Here is a 21,434-nt window from a genome sequence, read left to right on the forward strand (position 1 = left end):
CCAGTGAGACAACAGCACTCAGCAGCAGTCCTTTCGAACCCTTCAGACCCACAAATTTTGAACAGGGCAAACCAGGAAGTGAGAAATAGAAGAATAAATTTGACTGAGTCAGTCAGATGTGGCCGACAGGCTGTAGTTGGGACAACCCCTGGTGGGTGCAAGAGACTATGTGGAGCCAGGGAGCCATTGTGATGGGCTTCGAACTACAGAACCTTGGCCTTTATTGCAAAGGGGATGGAGTATAAAAGCAGGGAAATCTTGCTACAGCTATACAGGGTATTGGTGAGGCCACACCTGGAATACTGCGTACAGTTTTGGTTTCCATATTTACGAAAAGATATACTTGCTTTGGAGGCAATTCAGAGAAGGTTCACTAGATTGATTCCGGAGATGAGGGGGTTGACTTATGAGGAACGGTTGAGTAGATTGGGCCTCTACTCATTGGAATTCAGAAGAATGAGAGGTGATCTTATCGAAACGTATAAGATTATGAGGGGGCTTGACAAGGTGGATGTAGAGAGGATGTTTCCACTGATAGGAGAGACTAGAACTAGGGGGCATAATCTTAGAATAAGGGGCCGCCCGTTTAAAACTGAGATGAGGAGGAATTTCTTCAGGGTTGTAAATCTGTGGAATTAACTGCTTCAGAGAGTTGTGGAATCTGGGACATTGAATAAATTTAAGACAGAGATAGACAGGTTCTTAAACAATAAGGGTATAAGGGGTTATGGGGAGTGGGCAGGGAAGTGTTCCTGAGTCCATGATCGGATCAGCCATGATCGTATTAAATGGCACAGCAGGTTGGAGGGGCCCGTATGGCCTACTCCTGTTCCTATTTCTTATGTTCTTATAGAATCCTAGTCTAGGCAGAGAGTTAGTAGGCCTGGAGCCACAAGGTTTGGGGCCAGGCAGAGGGTTAACCTAGAAGGAAAGAAAAATGGTCACAGAAGATGATTTGCATACCAATGAATGGGATTGGTCTCTGAACCAATCAGAAATAAGTCTACAAAGATGGCTCTGAGATCTGACTGGTTGCAGGGAAAGTGATCTAAAAGATCTGATTGGTCTAAGTTCGAGAATGTGATTCACGTATTCTTACACACAAAACTTTTAACATAGATGAAGAACCAAGGCCTCTGGTGCAGGACACCACGGTTGAAAACATTAGGATAAACCAGCAACTAGTGATTAAGGTGACACAAAGTTTATACTTTTAAAAATCTGAAGATTAGAGGAGGAAGACATGAGGGAGGTGAGGAATTCCACTGTCTGAGAAAAGAATGAGGTGGAGTGGGAGACGGTGAGACAAATACCTTCGACTACTTTCAGATTGGAGCCCTCCTGCAGGCCTTCGATGGATTTGAGTTCAGAGAAGTTGTCCAGAACATTTCCGTCCAGCTGCAGAGAGAAGCAGGTGCGATGGCAGGTGTCCTCTCTGTCCATGAGGACCTGATGGATCTCCTGCACCATCTCCTGGGGAGAAACCTAGAACCAAAAAAGGCACAAATTAGGGAAAATAAAACTAACTAGCATTTATATAGGGCCAGTAACAAAGGAGCGTTACCAAACAAAGTTCAACACCGAGTCACGCGAGATATTCGGACCGATCACCAAAAGCATAGCCAGAGTTAGGTTTTAAGGAGCGTCTTGAAGGAAGAGAGAAAACGAGAGGTTTAGGGAGGGAAGCTTCGGGCCCTGCCAGCTGAGGGCATGGTCGGCAATGGTGGAGAAAATTGGGGATGGGCAAGAGGCCAGAATTGGAGCAGCGCAGAGATCTTGGAGGTTCTCAAAGCAGCAATGCCATCCCAAGGGTTGAGATTAGGTACTGATTATCCTCAAGTTGTACAGCTGCAATGTTCAAAGTTCATGTGTAGCTAACCTCCCAAGTCTCTCTCTTCCTACAAGGGTGCACAGGTAGAAGTTTAAATGTGGCCTTTCATTTTTGCCTATGAATCAATTATCATGCCCGCCCCGCCCACACACCCCACCAACTTTAAAGATACTGACACCGATGTTTTCCAATTGGCGATGTCCCATTTATTGTAGAACACTGGCATTAAAGTAAGGGCAACTGAAAAATCTAGGCCTGTAAATTGTGTACTTACCATGCTGACTTTGACTCAATACCTCTTCGGAGCTTGTGATGATTAACATTAACCCAGGATTAAAAGTCAATGTGTTGCTTTGCTAAAAAAACAAGCTTCAGGTCATTCGCTACTGAAATTCTCCTTCCCACTCCAACCATGGTCTCCTACATGTTCCAATGAAGCATTAGAACTGAGATGAGGAGGAATTTCTTCTCTCAGAAGATCGTAAATCTGTGGAATTCTCTGCCCCAGAGAGCTGTGTGGGCTGGGTCATTGAATATATTTAAGATGGAGACACAGATTTTTGAGTGATAAGGGAGTCAAGGGTTATGGGGAGCGGGCAGGGAAGTGGAGCTGAGCCCGAGATCAGATCAGCCACGATCTTATTGAATGGCGGAGCAGGCTTGAGGGGGCCAAATGGCCGACTCCTGCTCCTATTTCTTATGTTCTTATGTTATCATGTTATCACAAGCTCCAGCAACAATCGCCTCATCTTTCCACTGAGCACTTCAGAGCCTTCCAACCTCAATATTGCCGAACAGCTTCAGACCTTAGCCACAGCTCCCATCTCCTCTTGGAAAGCTGCTGTTGGTAATATACGTCAGGTGCACCAGTGTTCCTGGCAATGGTGGGGGTGCGGGGGAGGGGGAAAGATATTGTGGGCTGGTGCTGGGGAACCACCCCACCCCCCCCCAAAATCGCTACACAGCTGACAATTGGTATTCCTCCCCTCTCTCTATCCACCCCCCACCCCCTCCAGGCAGATACCTGCCTCTGTCTTCCACCAAACTCCTGCCAAACTAGAGCCTTCTGTGCCGTTGGATGTTCCATGTTCCCCCCACCCCCTGTTACTCTGCCGTAACCAGACATTCTCTGGGTCTTGGATACATCATTTGTTTCTCCAATTATTGCCTCCTTTCCTCTTGCACCATCACCATTTGGGTATCTAATCATCTGTCCTTCGCCTAATCACAGACCCCTCTTCCTTTTTCCTTCTAGCACCCCTTTTCCTGCCTTTGATCCCCTGTCATGTATAGTTCGGAACATATGGAGGAAGTGCATCTGGGAGGGCGCTGAGCACCTCGGGTCTCAACGCCGAGAGCATGCAGAAATCAAGCGCAGGCAGCGGAAGGAGCGTGCGGCAAACCAGTCCCACTCACCCCTTCCCTCAACGACTATCTGCCCCACCTGTGGCAGGGACTGTGGCTCTACGATTGGACTGTTCAGCCACCAAAGAACTCACTTCAGGAATGGAAGCAAGTCTTCCTCGATTCCGAGGAACCGCCTATGACGATGACGGTTCGCAGGAAGGGTCATCGGTCTGAAACGTTAATCCTACCTGTCACTCTCCACAGAGGCTGCGCGACCTGCTGAATGTTTTCAGCAATTTCAAATGTTATTTAATGTTTTGTTTGCAAGAATTTTTTAAAAAGCTGATGACACCTCTATGAAGGGGGGGCAGGAAAATGGGAAACACCGATGGAAGTAAACTTGCCAGGCAACTATTGTGTGCCTTTGAATGCCGAAAGTAGTAAGTAGCAGAAGTCTGGGATCACACTAAAGAAATAGCCCTTTTCACGACCATCGGACGTCACAAAGCACTTTACAGCTAATTAGGCAATTTTGAAATGTAGTCACTGTTGTAATGTAGGAAGCGCAGCAGCCAATTTGCACACAGCAAGCTCCCACAAATGGCAATGTAATAATGACCAGATAATCTGTTTTAGTTATGTTGGTTGAGGGATAAATAACTCCCCTGCTCTTCAAAATAGTGCCATGGGATCTTTAACGTAGAGGGGGTCTCGGTTTAACGTCTTATCCAAAAGGCGGCACCTCCAACAGTGCAGCACTCCCTCGGCACTGCACTGGAGTGTCAGCCTAGATGTGTGTGCTCAAGCCTCTGGAGTGGGACTTGAACCCACAACCTTCTGACTCAGAGGTGAGAGTGCTACCCACTGAGACACTAGCTGTCCCCATTAATCCCTACCCTCAGAAAACAGCAAGGAAAAAAAAAAATAGCAAAAACCTACACATCAGGAAAAAAGGTAATCATGTATGATCCCTGGGGCCCAGCTTGTTGACCCCATTGGCACACACTGACATTTATAGGGATTGAAAGCAAGGTGACATTGGGGGCTCTCAGCTGAGAAGCAATGATGTAATGCAAGCTTCTCCTGAAAACCTCCTCAAATGGAGCCCAGCAGTATTCCAAGGCTATACCCTCGGCAGGTATTTCCATCACTAACCTTGCTCCAGGTTCCTCGTGATAACATCCAGCTGGGAAACCCTGAGAGCCAAGCCCAGCTACCAGTGAATGGGAGGCTTGACCGTGACACCATTTGTAATTCATCATCATAGGCAGTCCCTCGAAATGAGGATGACTTGCTTCCACGCCGAAAAGGGATGAGTTCACAGGGTGTTTCAATGAAGGCCGGGGTCTTTGGAGGGAACAGCGTGCGGCAAGCCTGGCCCAGAAATCGGCACGGTCCCGGCCTGCAAGACCATCAGCCAGGTCGCTGATTGCAGTGCGGGCAGGCACAGCAGGAGGGCCGAAGGAGCAGCAAAAGTCACTAGAGGGAAGTGACCAGGGCCCAGGAGAGGCGTGAATCTGGGCCCAGAAGAGGCGAGGTCCCAGGTGCAGCACGGGTCAGCCCACACTGCGATATGTGTGAGCGCTCGGTCTGTGCAGCAGAGCTGGTCTCCAGTTAGTCTTGGGTAATCCTTGCCACTGGACCAAGACCGAGCTCTGTCAAGCCCGTGTGGTGGCTTTTAATGTGTGGTGTGCAACGGCCAACACACATGAAAAAAAATCCATGCACAGGCATCTTCCACCCTTCAACATGTAGTTCGGGACCTGGAATGTCAGGTCCGTCATTGAAACACCTGTGAACTCATCCCTTTTTGGCATGGAAGCAAGTCATCCTCACTTCGAGGGACTGCCTATGGTGATGATGCAATCAAGGACCTGATAATCCATGTCCCGAATTACATATTGAAGGGTGGAAGATGCCTGTGCGTGGACTTTTTTAACGTGTGGTGACCGTTGCACACCAGCCACCACACGGGCTTGACAGAGCTAGGTCTTGGTCCAGTGGCAAGGGTTAACCAGGACAACTGGAGACCTGCTCTGCTGCACGGACCTAGTGCGCACATATATCGCAGTGTGGGCTGGCCCGTGCTGCCCCTGGGCCCTTGCCTCTTCTGAGCCCCAAACTCACGCCTCTCCTGGGCCCCGATCACGTCCCTGTACGAACTCTTGCCGCTCCTTCGTAAGTCTTCTGCTGGCGAGAATAATGATGTCTGCTGTGCGTGACTGGACGCCCCAGAGGCAGGAAGGAGTCAGAGAATGAACGGCATCAATTGGCCACCGAAACCCTGCAGAACCGGCTCTGAAAGAGTTAAATTTCAAGACCGCAGGAGCCGAATTCATTCCTGACATTTGTTGCAGAGTTCGTCACGAGGCTGGATAGGAATGTTCCGTGAGCTTTCACAGAAGTATGCAACATGCTTGCTGAAAGCAGAAAATATCAACGTGGATCCAGCCTTGTCCAGCTTGAGCCTTGCAAGGCTGTAGATCATCTCCACTGGAAATTCCTCTCCATGTGTGCATACGACGGCTTAGTAAAATTCAAGAAGTTAAAGTAAAACCCCCCGAGCTAAATTGCCGTACAGGCCAGGACATTGGAACCTTACCCCAAGCACCTTCGAGAAGTGAACAGGAGGAATTGGAAAAGGCATTGGTTTGTGAGTGGGGGTGCGGGGGGGGGGGGGGGGAGAAAAGCTCAAGTTGTCACTCGCAGCAGCAGAATTGTGCGCTTTTCTACAGGAGAGACCGAGATCCTGAGCCTGCACTGAGCTCGTTGATCTCAGCCGCATCTGCAATAAGATTGTGGAGATTGGATTCAGCAACCCTGGGTTGGGGGAAGAGAGAGAAAGGAGTTTAAATTAAGATAAAATAGCAAGGATTCCTGCTCAGGCTTGGCTGCGATACCCTCTGCAGTCAAATAGCCTGCCATGATTCAACATCGAGGTTCATGCATAAACTGCCACTTGGGCAAATTTACTTAGCAAAGCCCGTGGGCTATAGGTCAGCAAGGAATTTGCACCTTCAGGAAATTATGGTTGAAAATACCACCAAAAAATTAATCGGAGTAACTACTTGTACTGAGTCTCCCAGAAGCGAGTTAGGGCCAATAGTCTCCGACTCCGCCACCCACGCGCAAGGGAGAGAGAGAGAGAGAGAGAGAGAGAGAGAGAGAGAGAGAGAGAGAGAGAGAGAGAGAGACGGGGTGGGGGAAAAGAGAGAGAGAGAGAGAGAGAGACGGGGTGGGGGGGGGGGGAAAAGAGAGAGAGAGAGAGAGAGAGAGAGAGAGACGGGGTGGGGGGAAAAGAGAAAGAGAGAGACGGGGTGGGGGGGGGGGAAGAGAGAGACGGGGTGGGGGGGGAAAGAGAGAGACGGGGTGGGGGGGGAAAGAGAGAGACGGGGTGGGGGGAAAAGACAGAGACGGGGTGGGGGGAAAAGACAGAGACGGGGTGGGGGGGGGAAAGAGAGAGACGGGGTGGGGGGGGGAAAGAGAGAGAGACGGGGTGGGGGGGGGAAGAGAGAGATGGGGTGGGGGTGGGGAGGAAGAGAGAGACGGGGTGGGGGTGGGGAGGAAGAGAGAGACAGGGTGGGGGTGGGAGAAAGAGGGGGGGGGGGAAGAGAGAGACAGGGTGGGGGGGGGGGAAAGAGAGAGACGGGGTGGGGGGGGGAAAAAAGAGAGAGACGGGGTGGGGGGGGGGAGAGAAAGAGAGAGACGGGGTGGGGGGGGGGTGGGGGAAATCAGAGGGAAGAGGTGGAACTCCGGGAAGACAGTTCACATTCTTACAACCCTCTACAAGGGACATCGTTACAGTCCAGAAGTCACGTCACTGTCACTATTCACTTCATACCCAATAAAACTGTTAACGATCCGGGAGAGAGACTGGGTAAGGCACTTTGGCTGGGGGAGGGATGCACTTGCGCTGGGGTAAGGGACTTTGGCTGCGGGAGGGATCCCACAAGACAAAGTCCTTTCTGACTTCTGAAGTCAAAGTGGATCTTGTTACAATGTGTAAAGTTAGGCTGGGCGGTTCCATTCACACATTCCAGAGAAACTTCAGGGTGTGGCTTATCCTCCAAGAGGACCAATCAGCAATAGGTCATGTGATAATGGAGAGCCAATCAGAGAAATGGCTGCAATTCAGTTAGGACAAATAATGCACCCAAAATTAATCCACAGGCAAAATCTCCAACTCTAACTCAATGGAAGACCCTTCAAGGGATTTTAAGTTTCAGTTCTTCCACTGTTTTTTTGCAATAAAAACCGAAAGACTTGGATTTATATAGCGCATTTCACAACCACTGGACATGTCAAATCGCTTCACAGCCAATGAAGTACTTTTAGAGTGTAGTCTCTGTTGCACTGTAGGAAACGGGGTAAAAAGGAATTTGATCTTTCAATCTCAGTCTTTTTATGCCATTGCATCATCCCCCAAGCTTTTGCCAATATCACTAAATAGTTTCAGGAGTTGCATCAGCAGCATCTGCTGTGTTGCTTCCTCTCACGTTCCCCGGGGAAACACCACGCGGAAACTGGAAAAACACCCCTGTGAAGATGCAAGTTTGGGCCTGCGGGCCCCAACTCAATCAAGTGCTAGCGTCTGAACACTCGCTCTCACAACCATCACTTTTCGAACTCCCATCCACGTATAGATACCCCCCGATGACTCGATGTGCAAGTGGGATTTCAGGGTGTGGAAAAGAAAGAGCAAAACTTGTACTGATGCAGTCTCTCGCATTCGCAGGGTGCCCTGAAGTGCCGCATAATTGATTCTTTTTTCGAAGTATAGTCACTCGTTTTATAGGCAAACATGGCGACCGCTTTGCAGGACCTTGCTGTATGCAATGTGATGAAGGATCATTTAATCTGAACACTGGGAGACGGGCTGAAAAGGAACTTTATTTTTCCATCTCAGTCTTTTCAGGTACAGAAACTAATCAAAATGGCCAATGGAATGCTGGTCTTTATGACTGGAGGACTAGAAGAAAAACGGGGGAAGAAGTTATGCTGTAGCTGTACAAAGCCCTGGTTAGATCACGCCTGGAGTACTGTGGACACCCGCGGTTCACACTCCTGCTGCGAGGTGCAGTGTGGATGTTAGGAAAGGACAGAATCAGACATGGCTGCGATGGTCTCCACAGTCAAACAGCCAGCTGGCATACCACTTTATTCAAGTACTGGAGGGCAGCCAGATCGGTAGAACTATACCCCAGCACCTTCAAGAGCACAGAAGCAGGGAGGAGAGAGAAAGGAGGGGGAAAATACGTCAAACTAGTTACATTTTTATAACCATGGTGCAACATCCTGAACTAGGCATTTTGTTTACATAAAATGGTGTTGACCTGCACTCTACACTCACAGTTCTTACCGATCGCAGTCACCAACTGCACAATGTGAAGATCAGAAGTACTGGTAAAGAAAACTGGAGATCTAGACCTCAAACTACACTACAGGAAAATATAAAATTCTCCTGTCACGTCATATCTCCTGACTCAATTCCCCACCCCCAATCACTCCTCCCCTTTCCAATTTTCTCCTTACCTCAGGGTGTGGCTCTTTTTAAAAAAAAAGGTAGCTATACTACCAGACGGTGTTTTACCCAAATGGCTAATCTTCATCAATGGGCCGAGATAGTGCGTCTCCAGGGTTATTCGACTGCCGGGGGCACCACAGCCAAGCCATGTCCATTGCACAATATCCGTACCGGTGCTGTCTGCACTATGGGTCGCTCAGCCCCAGTTGATGTTTTCCCTTCCCTAGCTCCAGGCCGCTGAGACCAATTGTAACACCTCACCTGGCAGGGAGAGGGAGCAGCCAATTCAGCATAGGCCAGGAAACAACTCTGGCATTTCAGGACCCAATTGACGCCCAACAAATGTCTTTACCTACCAAGTCATGGGGGTCAGAAGAATCTTCAGAAGGTGTAAAATTACATTAAACCGAGGTCCTGTTGCTCTCTCCGGTGGACGTAAAAGATCCCATGGCATTATTTCGAAAGAAGAGCAGGGGTATCCTTAGTGCCCTGGCCAATATTTATCCCTCAATCTACATTACAAAAAAATACATTACCTGATCATTATCACAATGCTGCTTGTGGGAGCTTGCTGTGCGCAATTGGTTGCCGCGTTTCCTGCATTATAATAGCGACTACACTTCAGAAGGTACATCATTGGCTGTAAAGCACTTTGGGACGTCCTGTGGTCATGAAAGATGCTATATAAATGCAAGTCTTTCTTTCTGACCATTTCTTAACCCAAATGAAACCGGAAACCAGTCTCAAGTTAAAACCTGCAGGTGGGTCCCAAGGATCACTCGATCTGTTGCCAAATCAAATATAGCTGACCGACAACAAAAAAGCCAAGGACTCTGAAAACAAAACTAATGCCAACGGTGCAATTTTCTCACAGGAAAAACTTGTTCCAAAATCCCTCCGACTTCCCAGCTCATTCCCTTCCCTTCTCCAGTGGTGGTCTGCTATGGCACTCAGTCGGTGAAAGAGCAGCCAGCCAACCTTACCCACCACTCAAATCCTCTTCTCAAACATTCCCGTTATCTATCTCCATCTTCAAAAGCCTCCTCAAAAAACCGACCTTTCACCACTTCCCCGTAACTCCGCAGTGTCCACCTACCTCTCCTTTGGTGAAGCTCACCGGGACATTTCACAACCTTGAAAATGTTGTCCCAGTGTTGCTAAACGCGCACATTTGAAAAGATTCAAATGGTGAGTTCATTAACCGGTGAAAAACCAGCAAGGTCCTTATTGGGCACAATTCCTCAATGCTTTCTTGACTTTATTAGAATACAAGAGCAGGGAAGTTATGCTTGAACTGTATACAATATGAGTTCGGCCACAGCTAGAGTACAGGAAAGATGCGATTGCACTAGAGAGGGTACCGAGGCGATTTACGAGGATGTTGCCTGGACTGGAGAATTTTAGCTATGAGGAAAGATTGGATAGGCTGGGGTTGTTTTCTTTGGAACAGAGGCGGCTGAGGGGAGACCTTTTTGAGGTATATAAAATTACGAGGGACCTGAATAGAGTGGATAGGAAGGACCTATTGCCCTTGGCAGAGAGGGGGGGGGGGGGTCATAGATTTAAAGGATTTTGGTAGGAGGTTTAGAGGGGATTTGAGGGGAAATTGTTTCACCCAGAGGGTGGTGGGGGTCTGGAACTCACTGCCTGAAAGGGTGGTAGAGGCAGAAACCCTCACCATATTTAAAAAGTACTTGGATGTGCACCTGAAGTGCCATAACCTGCAGGGCTATGGACCAAGAGCTGGAAAGTGGGATTAGGCTGGATAGCTCTTTGTCGGCTGGAGCGGACACGATGGGCCGAAATGACCCCCTTCCGTGCTGTAAACTTCTATGATTCTTTTCATAAGCTGGGTCACAGGCTTGCTATGTATTTCTAGAATATTCTGTCTTTCAAATTTCCATCCTTGCTGGGTTTTTTATCCCCTCCTTAAAACTGCAAGAAAAGTTGGAAAAAGGCCACAGAGAGGTAAGACACCGCTAAAAGGCACAGGTTTAACAGTTAACAAGAGCGCACATGAAACCCAAATGCAGTCCTTCAAAGCCAACTGAACTCGGAGCATGAACCGTTATCGCACTAACCTGCAGATCGAACGGTTCTATCCCAGGGGCGTGCATCTTGACGGTGAAACCAGTATCCTGGATGACGATTACTTCTTGTTCATTGCTATCATCCACATGAGTCTCGCCATCATCCCCCTCATTGTGGTTCTCTGCCTCTGAATGGTTATGTCCACCATCCCCGTTGACCAATGGCATGCCTGATGAATGGCCTGCGAACAAAACAGAAGGGATGAGGAAAAATACACAACTCCCTCAACAGTTCCAGTAACTAAGTTACTGAGGCCAAGCAACCAAATGCATCATCATCACTGGCAAAGAGGCTCTCAGTAACAGTAGGAGCAATAGAACTTGGGTGTCCATTAAGCAAGCCCACCCTAATCATCAGGACAAAGAACGGTCTTAGGCCATTCCCTCAACAACTAGTTGCAAAGTAGTAGAAACAAGCATGCTCACTTAGCTGAAGAGCAGCATACAGCACTTTGGGCGCCAGTCAAAGGTCCCGCAAAAGTTTTTTGGCGGCCACGCACTCAATTCAAACTTTCGCACATGGGTGGTTTATCCATTGGAAAGCCGCTGAGCGGCCTGTGTAGAACCTCCAGTGCGCTGCACGGCCGCGCAGCTTAAGGGAACACTGGCGCTAACCACCTGTTGGGAGGTGATTATGGAGAAGGGGAGAAAAGTCAACTTAAATACAGAACAGTTGAAAAATGGTTCTCCCAAGGCAAACCACTTCAGCTGAGCAAATATTTTTTTTTAAATAAACATTAGTACTCTTCCAAATCATTGTTGCAGAACCTGGGTAACAAAAAGGAATTCTCCAGACTGGTCTGTGAAGTGCACAGACCACACCAGACATCAGGTGAGGTCAAGATTGGGCTCAGCTTCAATGACCGTCATGTTAAAATAGCATGCTCAATGTCCAAGGCTGACGCACCAAAGAATGGCTCCTTGAGTGAAGTACTCGATGTCTCCCAGAACTCAAGGAACTAAACTCCAATACGAGTCAGCACGTTCAAGGGGCAAACAAAACTCCTTTGTCATGGACTAAGATTATCTGATTGCCACCAATTACTTTCGAGGTCACATTACCCTGAAATTGACACTTCATAAAAATATTTCATTTCGGGGGATACAGTAACATTTCTTCCTCCTGTCTGTGTCATGGCTCAATGGGTAACACTCTTGCCTCAGAAACAGAAGCTTTGAAATCCCGCTCCAGAGACAACATCTAGGCTGACACTCCAGTACAGTGCTGAGGGAGTGCTGCACTGTCAGAGGTACCGTCTTTCAGATCAGATGATAAACCGAGGCCCCGTCTGCTCTCTCAAGATGGACGTAAAAGATCCAATGGTGCTATCTCAAAGGGCAGGGGGTCTCTCCACAGTGTCCTCGCTAATATTTATCCCTTAACCAACATATAGTACACAGATTAACTGGTCATTAGCACATTGTTTGTTTGTGGGAGCTTGCTGTGCACAAAATGATTGCCACATTTCCCACGTTACAACAGTGACTACGCTTCAAATGTATGTCATTGGCTGTAAAGCACATTGAAACATCCTGATGTCCTGAAAAGGTGATATATAAATGCAAGCCTTTCTTTTCACAACAAAATAGATTACAATAGAAGCAAAAAAAAAAAAAGTGTCATATATCTGTGTAGTGGTGTGGTCGGGGAAGGGAAAAGGAAGAGAATAAAGAGGGAATAACTACAAAGTCCAACAAAAATCAAGCCCCAAGTGAGCATCCCGAGCAGGAAATGGCATGCCAGTTAGTCTTTTATAAGGAATCACTCCCAGAGTTACAGATGTAGGTATTACAATTTCAATCCCGTAACTCTTCATAACATAATTCTTTCAAACAACTTGCTTACCAATTTATTAAAGTATTAATAGAGATGTAGAAAAGATGCACCACATGGATGGGTGCAACACGACTGGTCGGATTGAGCAGATGTTATCTGCAATGTATGCTCACAGGTTTGTAAAATAGTTGCAGAGCTGTTGAGTTGTGAGTGGCTTAGCCAGTCGTGTCGTGTGATGTTCATAAGACTCAATAAAACCCCAGCCAGTTGGGTTCGGGGGATCTACATTGAGACAGGTGGTTGTGAGCCTGGTGGATGAACGGGTAATGTGTAGTGTGATTGTTAAACCTTTTTTAATAAACCAACTCGTTCTCAATGTGTTGCTATGAATTCTTAAGCAAAGAACCCATGAAGCAAATACATGACACCACCACCCCAATGACAACTTTCATCAACACATCAAATGACAGTGCCAACTCAGAAGCGATATCCCACCCAGCGCACAAGATTTAATTTATAAATCAAGGTTTTTCTTCCTCAAAATAATCAACAGAACAGGTAAAATATTGCAGGTTATGGTTCCGTATTGAATTTCTTAAAATTTGTCCATGTCGCCCATCCTGACTTACCCTGCCTGGCCAGGCCATTTCAGAGTCAGCTAGTGTGGTACTGCATTAGCTTTGGCAGGTTCCCTTCTCTGAAGGACATTAATGAAACCGTTGTCAAGAGCCCAGCAATCCAGCAGTTTCCATCTTTTGGATGAGACGTTAAACCGAGGCCCTGTCTGCCCTCTCAGGTGGACATAAAAGATCCCATAGCGCTATTTCGAAGAAGAGCAGGGGAGTTATCCCTCGATCATCATCACTATTACAGATTATCTGGTCATTATCACACTGGTGTTTGTGGGAGCTTGCTGTGAGCAAATTGGCTGCTGCATTTTCTACATTACAACAGTGACTACAATGCTGTAGTACTTCATTGGCTGTAAAGCGCTTTGGGACATCCTGAGGGCGTGAAAAGGTGCTATATAAATGTAAGTCTTTCTTTTATGGATCACTTTCTTTCCTGGGTTCAGCCCTTAAGGAGATGTTAAACCAAGCCCAAACTGCATAGAAAGATCCCACAGCACTATTTTGAAGAGCAGCATGTAGTTCTCCAGGTGCCCTGACCAACATTCCTCCCTCTACCAGGACAACTGACTAACTCGGTCTTATTTGCTATTCGTGCATTAATATCTGCTGTATTTGCCTATACCAGTGACTGCACTTTAATCCCTTGGTTGTAAAGTGCTTTGGGATATCTGGAGACTGTTGCAAGATGCCTTATAAATACAAGTTCTTTCTTTCACAGCCAATCGAGTGGAAATGCACTCCTCTAGTGTAACAGCGCCTCTATTCTACAAGTCTCAACAATTGTTACTCGCTCAAGTTTGGAGAGGACTAAGACAGGGAGGACATGAAAACACAGGAATTCGTCAGAAGGACTGGAGATTAATTGGCAGGCAGTATGAACAAACAAACTGGGACAGCCGAGAGATACCATGAAACCCAGGACATACGCCATAGTTTTACACATTTAGTGACCCAGATACCCAACAGCTACTGATTCTTACTGATGAATGCCTGTCCTTGTATGCCTTCACTACAGTTAACGGAACTTGCACTAGTAACATTTAAGGAAATGTTAGATAGCGAAGCATTTTTATACGAGAGGCACACAACTGATGGTAAACACAAGTGACTCAAGATCCGAGAAGAAGTGCGATTTATGCATAAGAATTTTTTTTTTACATTTTGGATCAAGGCAGTATGTGTGTCAGTAAAAGTATTACTTCAGAGCAACACACAAGGAATCATGGTGTCAACATTGAACACTCCCATCTCTATATTTCTACTCTAAAAATCAGCGTCTGACAATCTGATGGGCACAATAATCCCGATATACAAAAGAGTAATTTGTGAGTTAAAGTGTGAAAATTTCACATGGAAAGTGCCAATCCCAGTTTATCATCTTTCAGCCTTCCTTGGAGAATGTGTTTAAACGCACAAGTGTCGCGCAGTGCGTCTACCTGCAGACAACAGGCCGGTTCTGATACAAAAGCAAAATACTGCGGATGCTGGAATCTGAAATAAAAACAGAAAATGCTGGAAATCTCAGCAGGTCAGGCAGCATCTGTGGAGAGAGAAACCGACCTGAAACATTAACTCTGTTTCTCTCTCTCCGCAGATGCTGTCTGACCCACTGAGATTTCCAGCATTCTCTGTTTTTAAGGTCAGTTCTGAAGTGGACGTACCTTCGCTTTCAGCACAAAGCGTTAAAGGATTACACGTGAGGTAGCTACCACACTTGGAGAAAACTTCCCAACAGGCATTTAATGATCTGTGAACATGCCCCATTTTTGCCTCTGTTAGAGGCTACAACAACTGGTCGCCATAAAATGTCACTGTGAAATGGCCAATACCAGCCACAGACCACTTACAGTGGGGAACAGGTCCCACAAAGGGCAGCATTCACCACAGGACCCGACTGATCAGCTACCCATTTGGTCACAAAAAAAAAACGCTTCAAAAACAATGTGAAACTGAACATTGAGAGGCAAAGTTGCACCCAACAAAACATCAGATTTGTTTTTAAAACTATAAAAAGTGTAAAATTTGTAATTTTGCTCTAGAATTTCAGAGCTTCCAATAATCTACAAATAGGTTAGGTTTTACAATGTAAAAATGTAAAGTATTATGTGGAAATGCAGTAACAGACTTCAGGAGGACACACAGGCTGATGAAATGGGCAGACGCGTGGCAGACAAAACTTAAAACAAAGAAGTGTGAAGTGATTCATTTTGGTTGGAAGAATGAGGCGCAATATAAGCTAAATGGTACAATTTTAAAGGGGGATGGGGGGGGGGGCTGCAGGAAGAGAAACCTGAGGGTGTATGTACACAAATCTTTTGAAAGTGGCAGAACAAGTTGAAAGTGGCTGTTAAAAAACCCCAGCTGGAATATCGTGGCTAATTCTGGGCACCACACTTGAAGAATGACCAAGGCTTGGAGAGAGCAGGAGACATTTACTAGAATGGTACCAGGGATGCAGGACTCCAGTTATCTGGAGACGAGAGAAGCTGGAATGGTTCTCCTTAGGGAGGTTAAGGGGAGATTTGTTGAGCGGTGATCAACATTATAAAGGGTTTTGATGAGAGTAAATAAGGAGAAACTGGCAGAAGGGTCAGTAACCAGAGGACATAGATTTAAGGTAATTGGCAAAAGAACTAGAGGCAACGGGAGGTGAAAATATTTTATGCAGACAGTTATGATGATCTGGAAGCAGATTCAATAGTAATTTTCAAAAGAGAATTGGATAAATAAAGGGGGAGATTTGCAGGGCTTTGGGGAAAAAACAGGGAGTGGGACTAATTGGATAGCTCGAACAAAGAGCTGGCAGAGGCACACTGGGTCAACTGGCCTCCTTCAGTGCTGTATCACTCTAGGATTGCAGTATATAATCCTTATAATGTATGCACCTGTGAGTATGCTCACGGGTTTGTAGAGCTGTTCCTCACGGGCTCCCAGGCCGCCTGCAATTTCTGCGACCTGGAAGAGTCCGTGTTCCATGTTTTTATGGAGTGTGTGAGGTTGCAGCCCCTGTTCCATTATTTAAAGGGGCTGCTCCTCAATTTCTGGCTGCACTTCAGTCCCACGCTCCTGGCCTTTGGGCACCCTGTGTGGAGGGGAGCGGGTAGGTCCGAGGGCCTCCTCGTAGGACTGCTCCTGGGCACGGCCAAGGGGGCCATCAACCGGTCCAGGCAGTGGGCGGTCGAGGGGGTCGTTCAGCCCGACTGCCTGCCTCTCTTCCGCGCTTACATCCAAGCCAGGGTGTCCCTGGAGATGGAGCACGTGATGTCCACCGGTACGCTCGCGGCCTTCCGCGAGAGGTGGGCACCGGAGGGACTGGAGTGCATCGTTACCCCCGGCAACCAAATTTTAATTTGATTTTATATGTTTTAAAGTTTAATTTGTTTTAATTGCCGGTTTTAGTGTCCCCCTCCCCTTTTATAGGGGGCACTTGTAAAATTTAGGATTTAGTGCCAAAAAAAACCCCAAAAAAGGGCCTTGAATAATGTTTGGAGTGTCCCCCAGATCAGGGGGCACTTGATTTAACTGTTTCATTTTGTTTTGCAAAAAGAGTTGTAGAGCTGTTGCATTGTGAGTGGCTTAGCCCGTCACGTGATGTTCACAAGACTCAATAAAACCCCAGTCAATTGTGTCTAGGTTATCCACGATGAGGTATGCAGTTGTGAGCCTTGTGGATGAACTGGTAACGTGTAGTGGGATTGTTAAACCTTTTGTTAATAAATCAATTAGTTCTTAATGGCAACGTGTTGCTATGAATTCTTAAACAAGGAACCCATGAAGCAAATACATTACAATACTTAATCGTGCAATGCTTTTCATAGCACTTTAAGTCGGGATTAACTTGGGGTACTAGAGAGAAGTTATGTGGCTGATTTTTTTTTCCGACTTGGGGTGGGTGTGAACGGAACCCATTATCACTGACATCTGCATCCATTCCTGGGCCAGTGGAACAGCAGTTGATCAACATGTAAAATTCACCCATGACAGGGCTTTTGGCTAATTGTAGCTCCAGTGCTTCCTTCAAAATTATAGCAATCTATTCCCCAAAACAAACTCAAACATTAACCCTTTGATGACCAGAAACAGACCACTTCTCCCATTTAGCAAGATGAATCAGTCACCGAGGGTGCATTCAAACCTCTCCATCAATAGAATGGTGAGCGCTATGCCTCAGCTTGGGAGGCTCCATTAACCCAGGCACCACCAAAGTCTGATCAGAGCTTATTGGGGGAGGGGGGGGGGATGTGTATTGCGACGATGTGACCCAACATCTGGAGGCAGGAAAGATTATTTTTAGCTTTATCCCAGGAGGGACAAGCAAAGGAGCACTGGTCTCTGGGATCACCAAGACTCGCCTAGTCATGCTGAAACGTTGCCCTTTGGAGGCCGGAAGCGTACCCACATTTACACTGGAGTCGGAGGCCCGCAAGTGTTGGGTCAGAGAGTCATAAGAATTCTGAGACAGAAGGTTGTGGGTTCAAGTCCCACTTCAAGGACTTGAGCACAAAAATCTAGGCTGACACTCCCAGTGCAGTGCTGAGGGAGTGCTCCACTGTCGGAGGTGCCGTCTTTTGAATGACAAAGCCCCGTTTGCTCTCTCAAGTGGACGTAAAAAAAATCCCATGGCACTATTTCAAAGAAAAGCAGGGGAGTTATCCCCGGTGTCCTGGTCAATAGTTATCCCTCAATCAACATAACAAAAAAAAACAGTTTATCTGGTTATCATCAGATTGCTGTTTGTGGGAGCTTGCTGTGCGCAAATTGGCTGCTGTGTTTCCTACATTACAACAGTGACTACACTCAAAGTACTTCATTCGCTGTTAAGCGCTTTGAGGCGTCCGGTGGTCGTGAAAAGCGCTATATAAATGCAAGTCTTTCTTTTAGGAGCAGGAATAGGCCATTTGGCCCCTTGAGCCTGCTCCGCCATTCAATAAGGTCATGGCTGATCTGAGTCAGGGGAGCTTCCATTTACCACAGACCCCGTTTCACACACAATCTTTGCAATGCAATCCCTGCTGAAAGATGGGGTGTGAATGCACCGATCGGAGAGCTCCGGTCTTCCTTATATTCCTCCACTAAGATTTTGCTGTCATATACTTCCTGGAACTACATCAGCAGGAGCTGGGAGCAGAATACTTGTGTAAGGTTTGAAGACAGGGGGAAGGGAGGGGGAAGGAATTCAGTCCACGAGGGGTTAAAATGTGCTACCATAGTGCAAGAAAATAATTAAAAGCTGTCAAACTCAACACTGAATAATTGGTCATGGCCAATGCCATCACTGCCAACCAACATCACCCAGACTCAGCTGCACAATTAATATAATTAGACAGCCTGTCTCAACAAAGGCGGGAGAGGCTTTCTTTTATTTCCCTTTCTCCGCGTCGCCTTCTCCATAGCCACCTGACTCGGAATCCAGGAGCCGCCTCTTCTTCCTTCTCTTCCCCAGGTTTTCGCATTGGCCCGGCCCCCTCGAGGCTTCACAACCCTCCGAGGCGACTGGGAGGCCCAGGGAGCGTGGGGGCTGGCCGGCGGGCAGCACGTCAGCAGCGTTTCGGCCTGGGAGCTCTCCTTGCCCTTTCGCGCTGCTGACGTTTCTCTCCGGAGCCAAACCCCCCTGCTTTCCCAGTGTTTCATTCGCAGCCTGTGCACCTTCGGGGCAGGGATTCACGATGGTGGCCGTCAATAACTCAGGGGTCAGGGAACGGGGCACTGAGCGACCGACGACGTCACCTCTTGTCCGAGGGTCACAGTCACCTTCGGCAACCGACTTCTCTGGCACGGCATTTTTTAATTGGAAACTTGCGCCACCTTGCTGCGCGAATTGAACAAAATCACATTCCTGGTCACAGCTCACGGGTTCACTTGATGAATCCTGGCCAATATCTCGCTGTCCCACATCTGTCGTGCCAGCTATTTCCATCGGACTCTCTCCACAACACAATCTGTTGTCTGCGCAGCAATCAGAGTTCTCTGACTGTCCCCGAGCACGCCAAAGTTGAGGCTGGCAGCCACGACCTTTCACCTGTTTGGCAATCTCTTCAAGGGCAGAGGGAAGGTCGTCGGATGTAGAAGATGCACGCTTCTGAGCTGCCAGGCCCGTCCCACTATTCAAAGCACCGTCCTTCTGCCCTGATAAAGCCCAGTCTCTGCCAACGCTATCGGGAGCTGGCGTCTGCAAGGCAGCGCTGCCAAAAGTTGGAGGTTTATTGCTCCTCGGGCTGCTTATGGTGCTGCTCAAGATAATGTCAGGGTAACCTTGCACAGGCGGCCCCGCAGACACACTTTTACCGGGCTCAGTTTTAACCGGGACGGTGAAGTCAGAAGGTGCAAGGCAGCACTCTGTCCGTGAGCCCGACAACAGCGGTGAGCGCTCGTCGCACAACTCTTGTGGCTGTCGCCGCAGGATCAAGTCGGTCAAAAGCCTGCAGCAAGCAAAGATAGTGTTCCCCATGACTGGACAGTCGGCCACTGAGGCAAGATCTTGGTAGTGGTGCCAAAAAACAAAACACGAGCGAGCGAGACAGGAAAAGGTTGTCCGTGCAGTGTCCAGAATGGATTCAGTTCACCTAGTTCTCCTAGCAGTAGCCTACACTGAGAGCTCGGAGAGGCAGGGGCTGGGGAATAAAAGACAGTGAAGGTCTGAATCGTCACAAAGCCTAGCCAAATATTTCCAGTGGCCTAAAAAAAACTTTTATAGCAGCTGCCAAGCTGCCCACGTGCCTCCAAACAGATTTCTCTCATGCTAAAACCCTTCCCATCTCTTCAAGGAGAAAGGTATCAAGGACACCAGCCTCGATGGAAATGTCCCGGTTCTCTGTAAAAAAAAAAACCAGCAGCAATACTTTGTAGCTGCAACGGCAGACAGCTCATAGCTGCACAGCATTCGTTTAGGGGGAAAAAAAAATAGCGTGGTCCAGAAAAGGTTGCAGCGACACGCATTGTTAAAAGAATTCAGGCAACCTCACAGGCCTTACTCGAAGAAAGGCCGTTCAGATGTGATATCCATACCAAGTAGCCCAATTCAATGCCTTTACTGGCACCGGCTCTGAGAAAATGTCAAAAGCAGCACTTCCTCGGGAGTCCTGTTACTGGAGGGCTGCTCGAACGCACCCAGCCTCCGCTTGGATCTGCGCTGGGCCAGAACACAAGCCTTTTATATGGAACCACAATGGGAGAAGAACCTTTACCAAGGCTGGATTAAGTTGCACATCATCGCTATCACAGAAATATGAAACTGGCAAAGAGTTTGAAAATACGAGAACTGGAAATAATCCAAAATCCTCTCGTGTTTATTGATTTTTTTAAAAAAGCCCCCTGATATTACAGAAAAAAATAAAAGCTCATTCTCTCAGCAAATACTGTATTTAAATCAAGTCATGCCGTTAGTGAAGGGGAGGGGTATGGGGAAATCGATGAGCAGTGTGTGCCATCTACAAGATGCACTGCAGCAACTCGCCAAGGCTTCATCAACAGCACCTCCCAAACCTGCGACCTTTACCACCTATAAGGACAAGGGTAGCAGGTGCATGGGAACACCATCACCTCAAAGTTCCCCTCCAAGTCACACACCATCCTGACTTGGAAGTATATCAACGTTCCTTCATCGTCGCTGGGTCCAAATCCTGGAACTCCCTCCCTAACAGCAATGTGGGAGCACCTTCACCACACGGACTGCAGCGGTTCAAGGCGGCGGCTCACCACCATCTTCTCAAGGGCAATTATGGATGGCCAATAAATGCCTGGCCTTGCCAGTGACACCCAGGGAACAATAAAAAAAACTGAAGGAAAATGGACTCCTTGCAAGCCAGAGGGAAAAAAGTTAAACCGCTATAGTATAAAAATCTGGATCTCAATAAATCATCAGACTCCAGTATTCAACAAATTTTAAAAGTTCACAAAGCACAGTGATGAGTTCCAAATGCAGGGCAACAGAAGGACAGTGAGGAGGTCTTACTTTAGCCAATAACAACGTAATCAGTTATCTGAAACATGCTAGAGAGAGATCAGGCCAATACCACATCAAAGGGGTACAGAAAAATTCACTAGCTTCAGCTGGCTGGAGATTTCAGGTCTGCTGCAATCTTGTTTGCTGATTTGGAAAAAAAAGCAAATAAAATGACTGCACTAAGTAACAAATGTTAAATAGTATAAATCTGCCTCTTGGTACATTACCTCCTGGCTTCCTTGTTTTTGCTTTTTCATCCTCTTGCTCCCCTCCCACCCCTCCCTCTCCCCC

General features: G+C 47.4%; 1 protein-coding gene across 2 annotated transcripts in view; it reads right to left on the reverse strand.

Annotated features, from left to right (window-relative positions):
- Window positions 1-21,434, reverse strand: part of cluha (clustered mitochondria (cluA/CLU1) homolog a) — a 103,869-nt gene that overhangs the window by 71,643 nt on the left and 10,792 nt on the right. For both annotated transcript variants that reach the window (XM_070857032.1, XM_070857031.1), the window contains exons 2-3: window positions 10,784-10,974; window positions 1,314-1,485 (exon numbers count right to left, since the gene is read on the reverse strand). In XM_070857032.1, coding sequence (XP_070713133.1) covers window positions 1,314-1,485; window positions 10,784-10,974 — 363 coding nt within the window. The remainder of the gene's footprint in view (window positions 1-1,313; window positions 1,486-10,783; window positions 10,975-21,434) is intronic.

The sequence above is a fragment of the Pristiophorus japonicus genome, chromosome 16 (genome assembly GCF_044704955.1).
Source record: "Pristiophorus japonicus isolate sPriJap1 chromosome 16, sPriJap1.hap1, whole genome shotgun sequence".
Taxonomy (NCBI): Eukaryota; Metazoa; Chordata; class Chondrichthyes; family Pristiophoridae; genus Pristiophorus; species Pristiophorus japonicus.